The following is a 13,584-nucleotide window of genomic DNA, read 5'->3' as shown; positions in this document are numbered from 1 at the left end:
CTACAGAAAAAGCAGAAAGTCTCTTTCCCCTCCTTCTGCAGGTAAGAGTCTTGTCGAAGATAAGGATCTGCAAAGCAAATCCCGGTTCTCTGCTCCTTGTAATTCCCGTGTGCCGGCTTCTTACACTGAAATCTGCTTTTGAGAGTTTCCAGAGTAATTCAAGATCAGTTTCTCTTTTACTGCTCAGAAACAGGGAAAATGAAGAAAGGAGGATAAAGGCAATAAATGAAGCATGGAATAGCAGTGTAATTATTGCAATGTGCTTGGGAGTGTCCAAGGCCAGGCTGGACAGGGCTTTGAGCAACCTGGGGCAGTGGAAGGTGTTCCTGCCCATAGCAGGGTGGGGCAGGATGAGTTTTAAGATCTCTTCCAAGCCTAACCATTCCATGAATCTGGTATTCTGTGTGTGTACTTTGTGGCTTAAGAGCAGAATCTCTTTAATACCACATAAATATCTCAATTTCAGGTGGTGTGTAAACAGCATCCTAAATACAAATATTTGCTAAATCTTAATATTCTATTCCTATTTAACTGCGAAGTGAAAAACACATGGAAGTTGTGCAAGTGTTGTTTTTTTTTTAATGAACTTTTCTGTGTCCTCAAGCAGTTCAATCAGAATTCTTTAAAATGTCACTGAGAAGAAATGAAAAATTGTGCTCAGGCAGGAGTTTGCACATGAACAAAAAGCAAACCGGTGTTTATATTTAATAAAACATTTTTGAGTTCATTTTGAAGGTATATTATTTTTGCACTGTTATTACAGAGGACTTTTACATGAAATGTTCATCACTCATGATATATTAAAAAACATTTTCTGAAACTCTCCTTAGAAAAACTGACTTAAGTTCTTGCATGGAGCTCACCATGGAGTATTTTTAGTCTGTAAACCTTAGACTTCATTAAGACATCTTCACTATCTTTTTCCTTTTGATCACAAGCTGAGAGTTTCAGGTACTTCTTTGCTATGCCTGGAGTGGCAGGGATGGTGATCCCCAGGGGTTTTGGTGCTTGCAATTGTTGTGCAGTGGCTGTGGTCAGGTATTGGCTCAGTCAGGTACATTAGTTGGGCTGTAGTGTTGGAGCACATCAGTTTACTGAAGTGTACACTTCTAGGACCTTAAATTGTCTGGCTGTGAAGAGCCCATCTGGAATTCTTTTTCCTTTTGTTTTCTCCCTCTCATTTTTATTCTGCCTCCCCCCCTTTTTTTTTTTTTTACATAATCTGTTTATTTATATGCTTATTTATACTTTTTGGTGCCAACTTCTGGCATCCTAAAACCTGTCCGTGCCCTGTTGAAATCTCTTATTTTCCTGTCTACCTGCTGCAAAAATTGCATTTTGGCAACATGACATTGACTTACATCCTGCATTTCTTGTCCTGCCTGCTTGCGAAGTTATCCATGAAGTTAACTTAATAACTGAATTCAGTTTGGATTAGAGTATTCTAGTAATACATACTTAAGAAAATAAAGAATTTTCTATTTTCCCCTGTAAACCAAGTGTAAGGCAACCCTTTTTTGAACTGAGTATGTCATGTACAGAAATGCATTTATAACTACTAAGAGCAGAACTACCAGTCTGAATTGGGTCCTGCACATGATAGAACCGGAGTCTTTTGCATGCTTATGCCCTTTAAATTTTGATTTAGAATAAGTACACAGCCAGAGACTGTGTGACAAATGTTTTGCCTCTTTTCCCTGTTTCATAAAAAGAACTCAGTGTTGCTTCTTCTACCAAACAGCTGTTTCTTCTACTACTATCAGCTGTTAGTGGAGAATCAAATACTTCCCATTTATTTTCTCTTGTATCTGGTTTCTTCTTTTCAGACACTAGCCAGTGGTAGCAATTTGGACAGCTAGCCTTCAGATTTCTAGACTGTTAGTCAAACATTTGGTAGTAGAAATTCAGTACTGCAAGGTTTTATTATTGCTGATGTTTTTTAAAGTTTGGGGGTTTCTAATATGTGGATAAACTCTTTGTGAGCCTGATTTTCAAATACCTTCCTCCTGTTGCTGGGATTCTTTGTTTGGAAAGTATTCTTATTATAAAAGGATTGTGGGAGGATATAGAAAACCACTTTTTATGACCTGCATTTCAGTAGGAAGGTGTTTCTGGTAACTTCCAGTTCAGAGTCTAAGAAAATTATCTGTAAAGTTGTAAAATACACATATTTGGGTATTAAACCATCCCATGAGCAGTCTGAGAGGACAGGAGGCTCAGCAAAGTCATCATGTGTGAGCTGTGGCTCAGGTTGTGTGCTCCAGTTTATCTGGAGATGTTGCTGAGTGGAAACATTGAGTAATTGTGGGTCTTGGCTGATCCTTCTGGGCCATGGTCCAGTCTGAGAGAGCAGCAAGAATCTCCCTCCAGCTCTCTCTGCCAGCCAGGAGTGGGCACGAATGTAAATCCCTGAGTGTGGGAGCTCAGCAGGTGAGAGCCCAGCCAGATGTGGGGGTGGGGGTTGAGCAGGTGAGAGCCCAGCCAGATGTGTGGGAGCTCAGCAGGTGAGAGCCCAGCCAGATGTGAGCGTGGGGGTTGAGCAGGTGAGAACCCAGCCAGATGTGTGGGAGCTCTGCAGGCAGGTGTGGGTCTGGCCAGAGCAGGCTGTGTGCAGACCACAATGATTTGAGGAGAAATCTGTGCTTCAAGCATTGCACATCCAGGTCAGGTGTGCTGAGAACCTCCCCAGGTGTGCTTGCCCTCACACACAGACAGCTTCTGCTGGTTGGGGTGGCTGCTGTTTTGCTTTTGTTTTGTAGGGAAATGCCTTGAGTTCCTCCACCTCAGTCCCCAGTGCAGAACTTGCCACCCAGCACAGGTGGCAGTCTCAAAGCCATGGGAGGTGGTTTGATCCCAGGAACAGCATCGCAGCTCCCAGTTTTGGGGGAAAACTTAATGCTTCCAGGGAGAGGCTCAGTTGTCATCTACTGATGCAAATACTTGTGAATGGTGTTAATATTGTTACATGACTTTACTTTCTTCATTGCTGTTGCAGTCTTGGATCACTAATGAATTTTTGGATGCAGCCAGAGTAACCTCTTACTATTTCCTACTTGTCTTCCAGTGATATTTGCCAGCAGTTTTTTTAATTTAGCCTGAGGCACCTGATGCTTGTCTTGCACTGCTTTTCTCCAGGTTATGTGTTTTCCTGAAAAAAGTCTCTCCGCCAGTTCCCTGAATGTCTTTGACTTCTGAGGTCTGATACCTTCGCTCTTATAATTTCAGAACTTACTCTTTCCAGAAGAAAATTTTACTGCTTCATAATAAGTCATACAAATTACTTTCCACCATTACTTTTTAGGTAGATACTCAGGGATTTTCGTCTTGTGTGTCACCATCCCATATGATTCCCATAAAATTCATGAGGTGACTCGTTACTGTCTCTTCAGGGCATCCTACCAAGCTCTCAGTGCAGAGTTTGCATTTTACAGAATCTGAACACATAACTGGAGCATGCAGTGAGTAGGGGGAATGGCACAGTCTGCATTTAACATCTGCATCTGGGTTTTACCAGGATCTGCTGTAAAAGAGGAATAAATGCTTTTGCCCAACATTGGTGATGACACTTACAAGGGAGACCAGCAGTCCATCCCTAAATATCCTGGGGTTCTTTGGACAGGGTATTAAATGTACATTCTTTGAGAAGGGCTGGGAAGGATACTAGCAAAACCATGTCCTTGTAGGATGCTCAGAAACACTGATTTCTTTGTATGAATGAAAATCAAATTAGGTGCTGCTTGCTCAGTGAGGCTGATGGGCAGTGCATGTCCAGGCAGTCATTGCTGATCCAGCTCGTCCTTGGGGAGCTGCTCTGTGCATTCCTGCTCCCTCCTCCTCCTCAGCCTTCTCCAGGGGATGCTGTAGACAGTTTTTTTCTACTCAGAGCAAGCAGCTGCTTCAGAAACAGCTGTAATATTTTAAGATGTCATATATCAATGAGTAATTCTGTGATTTTAAAGCTTTCAAGTTTGCATTTTGGTTAGGACTGTGTGTCTGCTTTGCTCTCTGTGATTCTCTCCGTGCCAGGTCTGTGCTGCTGCCTTTGCTTACTGCCAGGTCATGGCATTAAACTTATTAAATACAGGAAATTTTATACCTGGGACAAAATAACATGTAAAACCCAATACTGTCCCATTGAAAGCAGCAGGGAAGACCAAGGTAACTACCTTTACTATCAGGAAGAGGTGGAACCTCAAGTATTTTTATTAAAGTCTCAGCTTACACTTCAAAATGCATTTTGCAGGTAGCTATTTTTTAACTGCCATTTGGAATATTTTTTTATTATGGTAAGTTGTGTAGTTTATATGGGTTAAGCCAAATTACTTAGAGTCTTTAAAAATCAATATGTTTTCATAAAATGTATTACTTTTTTTCCATTACTTTTTTTAACCATGGACTAGGAAGCCTGTGAAACTACTGGAAATAGTGAGGAATATATATGCAAAACATAGGTGTAAAAATGACAGGTTTTAAATTTGAAATTTTGGAGGTCATCAAGAAAACTTGCCTTTTGATGAGGTATTTGGGAATCAATGGAAATTATCTTAGCCAAGTTGGAGCCTTCAGAAGAGTGTTTTGATTCTTCAGTAATTTGGTTCTGTAGTAATTTCTACGAGCTGAGACTGGAGACAAAAAACGAATATGAAATTCAGCCAGAGTCTGATAAAAGCAAGGTGGGGAAGGCTGCAGTGTGACAGCACAAACCAAGGCGTCCTTAGCTGATGAAAATATGTAAAACCATGCAATTAAGTGCTTGTGGGGGAGACTGCAGACACTGCCACGGCACACATCTCTGATCTTTCCCAAAAGATCAGTGCATACCAAATATCTATTCATTGTTTAGTTACACACTGGTGCTCAACTTAACACGTGGCTGGTAATGGCTGTGCCGGTGTTTGAAGTCTGCAGGAGTTCAAGTAGCAAAAGTGTGTGAAATGAGGACATACATACCCAAAAGCAAGCTGCAAGTATGTGGGTGAACTGAAAAACCCTGCTGTTGTTTATTGTGCTATCAGAGCAGTAACCAAGGGGAGGGTGGCCTCACTTCAGGAGGCCAGTTTTTGGGACATCTTGTAGGGGGTCAAGTGGAAAAGAGACCAGAGGTAGTTCTGCCTGCTGGAAGAGAGGATCAGCTTTTTTTGGGAAGAACCACCAGGCCCCCATTCCTCACAGCACTGGATGTTGCTTGGATGAATGCCAAGAAAGTGTTTTCTGCTATGTGCAGAGGGAGGGAGGAATAGCTGTGTGTGAATCATGTTGATCACATTTGACACTGGCAAATGTGTTTGTAAGGCAGTGCAGGAGCTCTCAGGACACTCCAGTGCCAGGAAAACATCGAGGTTCTACCCCAGGAATGTTTCTTCTACCAGTGCTTGTGTTCCATTCAATACCTGGGTGTTCCTAAGAGCACCACTCAGGCTGCTGATGGGACACAGGGCACGCACAGTGACGCTGATCATTCTTGAGCTGTGAGAGGGAGCACTAGAGTGGCCTCAGTGGAGCCTCTTGGCAAGGGCAGCCTGCTGGCTCGGGCTGAACAGCCCAGAATGTCAGCGGTGTGTGGGATGTGCAGGTGACCCTGGGGCTGCTGCTTGTGCTGGGGTGTGCAGGGAAATCCCTGCAGCCTCGAGGCTCATCGTGGAGCTGCCTAAGCACAGGGAAAAGGTTTCATGGACTTCTCAGGCAGTGCTTGACTTTGATCCAAAGCCATGGCTTATCTGGTCTCCTGTCCAGCCCTCTCAGTCCTCTCTCAGGTGGGTGGTAGACAGCAGACTGAATCACATAAATCTCAGGTGAGATGAGTAGAAAAAGATTTTATATATATGTATATGTATAAAATACTTGATTAATATACTAACAAATTATATTATCATATAAATGTGCTAAAAAGAGGGGCAGAGAAGGAGCAAAAAATTACTGTCGGTATGACCAAATAGGCCAGAAAGCGTAGTTAGGCGTATTAAATAAACTTCCTTAGAAGGATTGATTACTGGTGTTTGTTGAAATTTGGTAAAAGCAGCTTGCCTTCAGGAGCTTCGGGACAGGTTTTCAAGTACTGAATTAGTGGAATCAAGAAAATTTGTTCAGAAAAACTCCATTTAAAACATGCTAAGATTTAGTGCTACTTGGTCTTGTTTTAGAGAATGGGATTTGTAATTTGAATGTGAGATGAGTAAGATTCCTAGGAATTGAAATGAAATATAGATTTGAACTGAAGTCTATAAACATTCTTGAAAACAACAGAAAAGCTATTTCTCAGAACAGAGTAGTAATTTGGGAATACATGAGGTCTTCTGAAACATGGAGAGTAACATTTAAGATCTCTTCTATGAAGTTGCTTTTCATTCTTGCTCAGCTGCTTCACTCAGACTTACAATTATGTATGGATATTGATTTTCTAGTTCTTTAATTACTGTTTTGAACCCACCAAAAGTTAAATGGATGGTGTGCCATATGCTAAACTCCATACAGGAAGAGTTTTCAAAAAATTATGTGTTAACAATCTAAAAATGCTATAAATGTATCTTGGTGATGCTCAGATCTGGAACATTCCCATTATAGATACTTTATTTTTTTACATCCAGCATCAGATGTTTGCAGCATAGTGGCTCTTGGTGACGGAGGAAGTGGTGGGAACACTTGTGTGATGTGCAGTCTTAGTCTTTTGGTTTGGAATTGGGTGAGTTTACCATGTTTCCATCAATGGAAACAGTGCTGCAAGGCTTGAGTTGTAGGTTCTCATTAAGCTAATTGCATCTCCCCACCTTTAAAATGTAGGAATGTAATTTCTACGGCACAGTTAGAGGAATTACTGTTTATTTCCTGGTAGAATTCAGATAAATGCTTGAACCACATAAATGGTTCTTTTCTGTGGAATTCAGTTGCTGCTTGTGGGATGTAGGAATGCCTTGTCCAATTAGAGCAGGAACTTCAGGCAAAGTGCACCAGGTTAGCAACATGAGTCAGGCAGTAACCTTTTTTGTTTGTTAATGGAGTGAATGTATCATCAGGGTACAGACGAATGTGTGCTCTAATTGTCTTGGCAGGGAGGGGGGAGCTCTGGCCTGTGTCATGTCTTTAACAGAAATTACTGCAGCATTGTCATAAATTGATTGGAAATATTTTTTCCTCACATTACTCATGGGATGTCAACAAGTATGCAAATGTGAAAATTCAACATATGTCTGCTTGCTTCTTCTGCACGGTTTCTCACACCAGTTTAATGAGTAAAAACTGTCTTTTTAAAATGTCTCTTCAAGCCCATGTCTTTTGGTGTTGAAGACCACCTCACTAATACTTTTTTAGTCTTGTGACAAGATGTGAAATAGTTCATTAATTTGTTCATTGTACACACTTGAACTGTAGCTTGGTTTTGTCTTTTCTGTTCCTCACCTGTCGTTACAGTTTGTAATTTTGGTATTCCTCCTTGTTACACAGTGATGCACCTTTTTGGGCGTCTCTGCTGTCTTTCCCCAGAGCATCAGTTCTTGCAGTTTCACATTGATCCTTCCTTGTGGCACAGTGAAACCTTAGTATCTCTCTTTTGATCTCTGCGGTGAATGCATTTATTTCCGAATGAACCCATAACATAGTTACATTTGTAAAGGCTTCCTGAGAGCACAATAACCAGGGCTGGGGCAGCCATACAGACCTAGTAAGACCCCATGGGGTTATTCTGTGCTGTGCTCCTGTCCCACATCTGTTGGTGAGAGGTGGTCCCAGCTCTCCTGGCACAACCCTTGGCAGTCTGGGGCTTATCACAGCTGGATCAACCTGGAAGCTTAAAGCCGCCTGCTGAAATCTGCCACATTTACGCTCCACGCACTCATTAAACACCATTTCATTGTGCTGCTGTTACCAAGAGGTAACAGCATTTACACAGAGCTGGAGATGTTAACAGGTAGCATTGTGCTTAATTAGCAGATTCTATGTGTTTAGGTCAAAAGTTTTAGGATTGTCTTGTTGCAGTGTTGAAATACCTTGTGTTTTTGGAGCAGAGACAGTGGGGACAGGCAGGGATGTTGGGCTGTGCCAGAGCACTCTGGAGGCACCCCAGAGTCCTGAGAGGAGGCACAAACCTCTCTATGCATTAAGGCCTTGTGCTGTCAGTGTGGGCATCAAGGTGCCCTGTCTGCTAAAGCTTTCAGTCAGAGTGGGAGTGCTGTAACCCCCCACAGCAAACCAGGGGTTTGTGCTGCTCCCCCTTCCTTCACGGGGCAGGAAGGATGTGATCACACAAACCCTTTTATCGGGACTGCAGGCTTCATGTTTGGATAAGAACAATAAAGGAACTCTCACAAGACAAATGAGGTGCTTTAAAGCATTACTGGGTATTCAGAATGTATGGGCTGTGGCAGAAAAGCGTTTTTTCTCTGTCTCTTACATCTGTCTTAGATTTAGTCTACAACATTTATTGCTTAAAATTTGCATGGTAGTTGAACTGGGAAGAATTAAGTCAACTCTTAAGAGTTCCCTCTCTCCACAGTACTTAGAGCTCAAACTAGTCACATGTTTGATATATATGTATTTAATTTGAGAAAAAAAAAGTACATCTTTGCCTTTGAAGTTGGACAGAGAGTAAAGTAATACGTGGATGTGTTGCATGTACAAAATACAAACAAGTAGTGAAAACCATTTTTGGGGAAGGTCTCTCCGAAATGTTAAAATTTCACACTTGATAGGTCACTGCAATAATTACTGCTCCAGCAGAGCCTTGATGACAGTGATCACAGAGAACATGGCATAGGGTTTTGAAGAGGAAGACAGATCCTCTCCCTCTCTTCTTTGTGTAGCTGTCTACAAGTTTTTGAAAATTAATAGGGAGATTATTTCAAATAAGAATAGCTGTGTATCACTACGTGCATTCAGATACTTTTAACTTCTTAGAAACAGTGCAGGTAGCAAATATAAAAGACATTCTCCTCCTTCGCCTTCTCCTTCTCCTTCGCCTTCTCCTTCTCCTTCTCCTTCTCCTTCTCCTTCTCCTTCTCCTTCTCCTTCTCCTGTCTCCTTCTCCTTCTCCTTCTCCTTCTCCTTCTCCGTTCTCCTTCTCCTTCTCCTTCTCCGTCTCCTTCTCCTTCTCCTTCTCCTTCTCCTTCTCCTTCTCCTTCTCCTTCTCCTTCTCCCTTCTCCTTCTCCTTCTCCTTCTCCTCCTTCTCCTTCTCCTTCTCCTTCTCCTTCTCCTTCTCCTTCCTCCTTCTCCTTCCTCCTTCTCCTTCTCCTCATTTTCCTCCTGGCAGCCTGGAGGCTTGCAGACAAACAGGAGGCTCTGGGGAGTCATGTGGAGCTCTGGCAGTCATTTGTAGCTCTGCTGCCACCAGAGCCCAGGTCTGGATGAATTTCAGGGTCTGTTTTTCCTTCGCTGCAGAGCTGTGGTTGTTTGGCCATGGATCTAGGCTGCCAGTGCTTCTCCTGAGGCAGCCTGAACTTTCCATGTGTTTTGGAAAAACCACAGGGCTATTTTTCAAGTGTGCTAACAGCTTGACACGTTCCACATGCTAAAAAAGTTGACCTGGAAAAGCAGTCAGTGACGCTGTATGAATATATTGTATTTACAGTAAGCATGCTCACTCAGAGCAGCACTGGGTCACTTGTTGGCTCTCTGGGCACTTGTCCAAATATTAAAAATGTTGACATTAAGTAATTTGGGGGTTTAATAATGTTTTAATTAATGACTGTTAAACACCTCTGGTCAGATTGACCTGCATGTCTAGTTGAAAAATTGTGGTAGTAGTAATAGATTTGGCATGTTCAGTACATTGTGGTTTGTGGAAGGCAGTGGGGCATATCTCAAACTTACGATAATCCTTTATTTCTGAAGAAGAGGAGCAAACAAATGCACAATGCTAAATATTGTCCTTTCTGTTTATTTTTCAGATTAGCACTGTACGTATATGAATATCTGCTCCATGTAGGAGCACAGAAATCAGCCCAGACATTTTTATCAGAGGTGAGTTTTTTTACATGGCATCCGAGGGCCTACAAGTGAAATAAATATGATTTGGTCTAGAATAAGAGCAGTGAGGACCTTGGGTATCAGTTTGCCTCAATCCACTGTTCCTCATCCTCCGGAACCCAGTTTGCCATGTCATTTTACATGATCTTGTGTGACTATTTTTGCTGTGGTTTGTAATCCCCATTCTGCACTGGAGAAGATTAATCTATTTTCTCTAATAAGTGGGCATGCTGGAGAACACTTGAATGGTACTCAGTTTTGATGACCTTTTAACTTACTATTGATATCTCCAATTGTGAATGATGGGCCCTTCTAAATGTATTTTACATCCCACTGTCATGCACTATCAGTTCTCCTTCTCTGAAGCACTGCTGATCTCTCTGTACTCTCACCATGCTTTTAACCACTTCACTTCTTTTCATCTGTTGAATCAATGATGGCCACAACCACTTAGGTCCTGCTTTTTTAAACACTTTCAACTGCTAATGGAATTTTTACCTTTACACAGTAGTTCTGGGTTGTTTTAGTCTTTTCAAAGACTTGTATGCATCTTATGAAGGTTGAAGTAAATTGTGTCTCATCAGCATTTTACGTTTGCCCTAGGATACAAATGTGTGCTGAACACATTGAAGTCTTCTGGGTTTATTATTGTTTTTAATCTTTGACAAGAACATACAAGATAATAATAACACCAACAATAACAATAACAAATAATAATAACAATAGCATAGTAGTAGTAGTAATAATAGGAATAGTGAGCAGAAGTTTGGAAAAAATAGGCAAGATATTGTCCTAGGAAAATTTGCTGCTTTAACTGATCCTCCTTCAAAAGCCAATTAAATTATGCTGGTGATGACATTTTGGAGATGGAAGAGGGGAAAATGAAAATCCAGAGGATTGTTTGTGATGTTCACACAAAACTGACAAAGCACAGATAAGGAAAAAGGGTAGAATTGTAGTAGGATCAGTTTACATTTATAATAAAGCATGTTTTTGACAATTGTTTTATCTCTGTGGTAAAGCATTGGAAAAATAAGAGAAAAAAATGTAGAGTATCATCTTGGCTTTTCCAAAGCAGCTGTCTTTTGTAAATAATGCATTGCACAAGGTAGATTTTGCTCACTCTGTTTTTATGATGTTTTTGCAAAATGAACAGTTGGCAGAAGCATAGCTGGTATGACATCTGGATTTCCTGAAAACATTAAGTACGGTGTCTTGAAACTCAGCTTTTAGAACTAATTCAGTCTTGAGTTACAGAGAAGCTCTCAGGTCTGAACACTGAAATGTAAGGATATATCAAATCTTCAAAAGTAAGACTTGTACTCATCAAGAGATGTAAACACAGGTGAGGGACAATTAGTAGTGCACAGAGTGGGTATGAGGTATGAGCTGTGAGTTTATTTCCCTCACTAATTAGCAGTGCAGGAGGGTGAGTGTGCTGACAGTTCTTGTGAATGGTTCTGTGACTGCTGGGCTGGATTTGAGTTTGGGTGGGTTTCATTTTAAAGGTAAACAGTTGAGATTAACTCTAAAGCTGAGTGTTGGGGCTTAAAAGAAGGGCACACACAGATTGTCTGAGCTGTAGGGCAGCCAGTGGTGTCTAAAGGTTAAGAGTCCTCTCTCAGATTTGCCAGGGACTGACTGCGACTCAGTGGAATGGAACCATATTAAAGGAAAATAGAATTTGGATATCCATGATTCCACTGTGATACTCTGTCACTTAGGGATGGTTGTCCTGAGCATCCCCGTGTTTATGTCATGCTTTGTGTCTAGTTTGACTTTTGTATGCTTCCCTTGAAGAGCTGATCCTTATCCCATGTATCTTCTATCCTGGAAATCAGATTCCGGCCTTGGATAATTCCGTTAGCCTGGCTGGACCTGGTTGGTGGGCATTTCCCAGTTAATCATTCCCTGGCTATGAGCTTAACCAGTACACTTGACAATGAAGATTTTTTTTTTCTATAAATAATAATTCTTCATAAGTCCCATTGATCAGACAGACTGCATCTGCTATGTTAGACACAAGGAAAGATACTTAAAACAAAACGAAACAAAAATCCTTTAAAAGAGTCCCAAACTTCCACATTTCCTTCAGTCTCCTCCTCCCAGTCAGTCTCTCAGGATGAGATTATGTCCCAGGACCCACAAAAGACCTGCATTGGGTAAATTCCTCACCAGGCCCTTCTTTGAAGAAAACAATCACTGCTCAAACATAATGTGGGTGTTCTTCACAGACATAATTTTTACTGCTAAGCAAATGATATTTCTGCTTCAGGAGCCCCTTTTTCATTCTGGTTGTACAATGCATCTCTTCATTATGTGACTTTGAATCTTCTCAGAGGTACTGTGTGTTCCTGATTATTAATGCAAGTATTTCCGAGACATTCCCAGGGTGCACGAGGAGCAGCTGTGCCTCAGAGAAGTGTATGTGAAGTGTATGTAGTACCTTTGTAGTGGCTTTGGCTTTCAAATGTTCATCACTTTTTCCTGCCAGCACTTAAGGAACTTTAAGCACTTAAGCACTTCAGGAACTTCGTGAAATATGTTTTTTGTGTATTAGCTGCTGTGTGAGGCGTGTTGGTTTTCATTCTGTCTGCCAGCTTTACCAACTCAAGTGATAGTGGCTCAATGTTATCTTTTATAGACAATTTAAAATAGCACAATTATTTTTAATAGCTGTGTTCATACAATTCTGTCAAAATTGCATTAGGTTTCTTCATGTTTGAGATTTTCTATATGGATTTTCAGGTAAGTCCAAACAACAGTTTTAGGCATATGAGCCATATATTCTGCTGTTGACAGAACCTGTATGTGTTTGCATTTCCTAAGAATTGGATGTGAAAATCAAGTGTGAGTGGAGAATTTTAAGTCCCTTTGAAAAATGCCAGCTTTAGGAAGGACCCTGGCAGTATGAACACCTTTAATATTATGCTTTTATCTATTTTTGCATATTTGAATATGGATCTATCACTTTAAATTTCTTTCATATTAAGGCTGTTTAAGCATTTAATCAAAATAACCCTCTTCTTGTCTGCCATTGCTTCTGTCTGTAGAGAAGAATATGGTTTGTGCTTTTAACAACTCCTTTTTTAAGAGAGTTGGACAGGAAATTATGCTGTGTGTCATTGTAACTGGAGGAGTTTGCAGTGCACACAATGCAAAGTGTGCACCAAAGATCCACCAAGTTCTAACATGAGACATTTTCTGGGCAGTGTTGTGTGGGCTTTGTGACAGCCCAAACCATTTAATTTTGGAGTTAAGAACAGGCTACCAGCTGGCATTGAAAAGGTGGTTGTGTGATTATACTTGAGGTACAACATTTGGGAAGTATTGCAGAGAAACAGATGCTGTTGCTGTGATTGGTGTTGTCTGATGGGTTCCCTGATCAATAACAAAAGTTTGAATTCAGGAGCTGAGAGTTCTTAAACTGCATTTCCTTGGAAAACAGCCTCAAACAGACCAGTTTCCTTGGTGGGAAGGCAGTGCAGGTGTTGAGGAGAGCTTGCCAGCACAGGAGAGCAAGCCAGAGTAGCCCACATTTTCCCTGGGTGGTGGGAGCTGGGTTATGGCGTGGTGCTGCCTCGCTTCTGCCACATTACCTGTGACTGAAGCACTCCTTGAGGATTATA

The 13,584-nt window shown here is 41.3% G+C and overlaps 1 protein-coding gene across 4 annotated transcripts in view; it reads left to right on the top strand.

Moving 5' to 3' along the window:
* SSBP2 (single stranded DNA binding protein 2) overlaps positions 1–13,584 on the top strand; it is a 135,749-nt gene that overhangs the window by 22,523 nt on the left and 99,642 nt on the right. For all 4 annotated transcript variants that reach the window (XM_030237600.2, XM_030237598.2, XM_030237599.2 and 1 more), the window contains exon 2: positions 9,877–9,949. In XM_030237600.2, the coding sequence (XP_030093460.1) occupies positions 9,877–9,949 (73 nt within the window). The remainder of the gene's footprint in view (positions 1–9,876; positions 9,950–13,584) is intronic.

Source organism: Serinus canaria, chromosome Z (genome assembly GCF_022539315.1).
Source record: "Serinus canaria isolate serCan28SL12 chromosome Z, serCan2020, whole genome shotgun sequence".
NCBI lineage: Eukaryota > Metazoa > Chordata > Aves > Passeriformes > Fringillidae > Serinus > Serinus canaria.
Note: the sequence above shows the minus strand (reverse complement) of the source record. Positions and strands in the feature narration are given on the sequence as shown.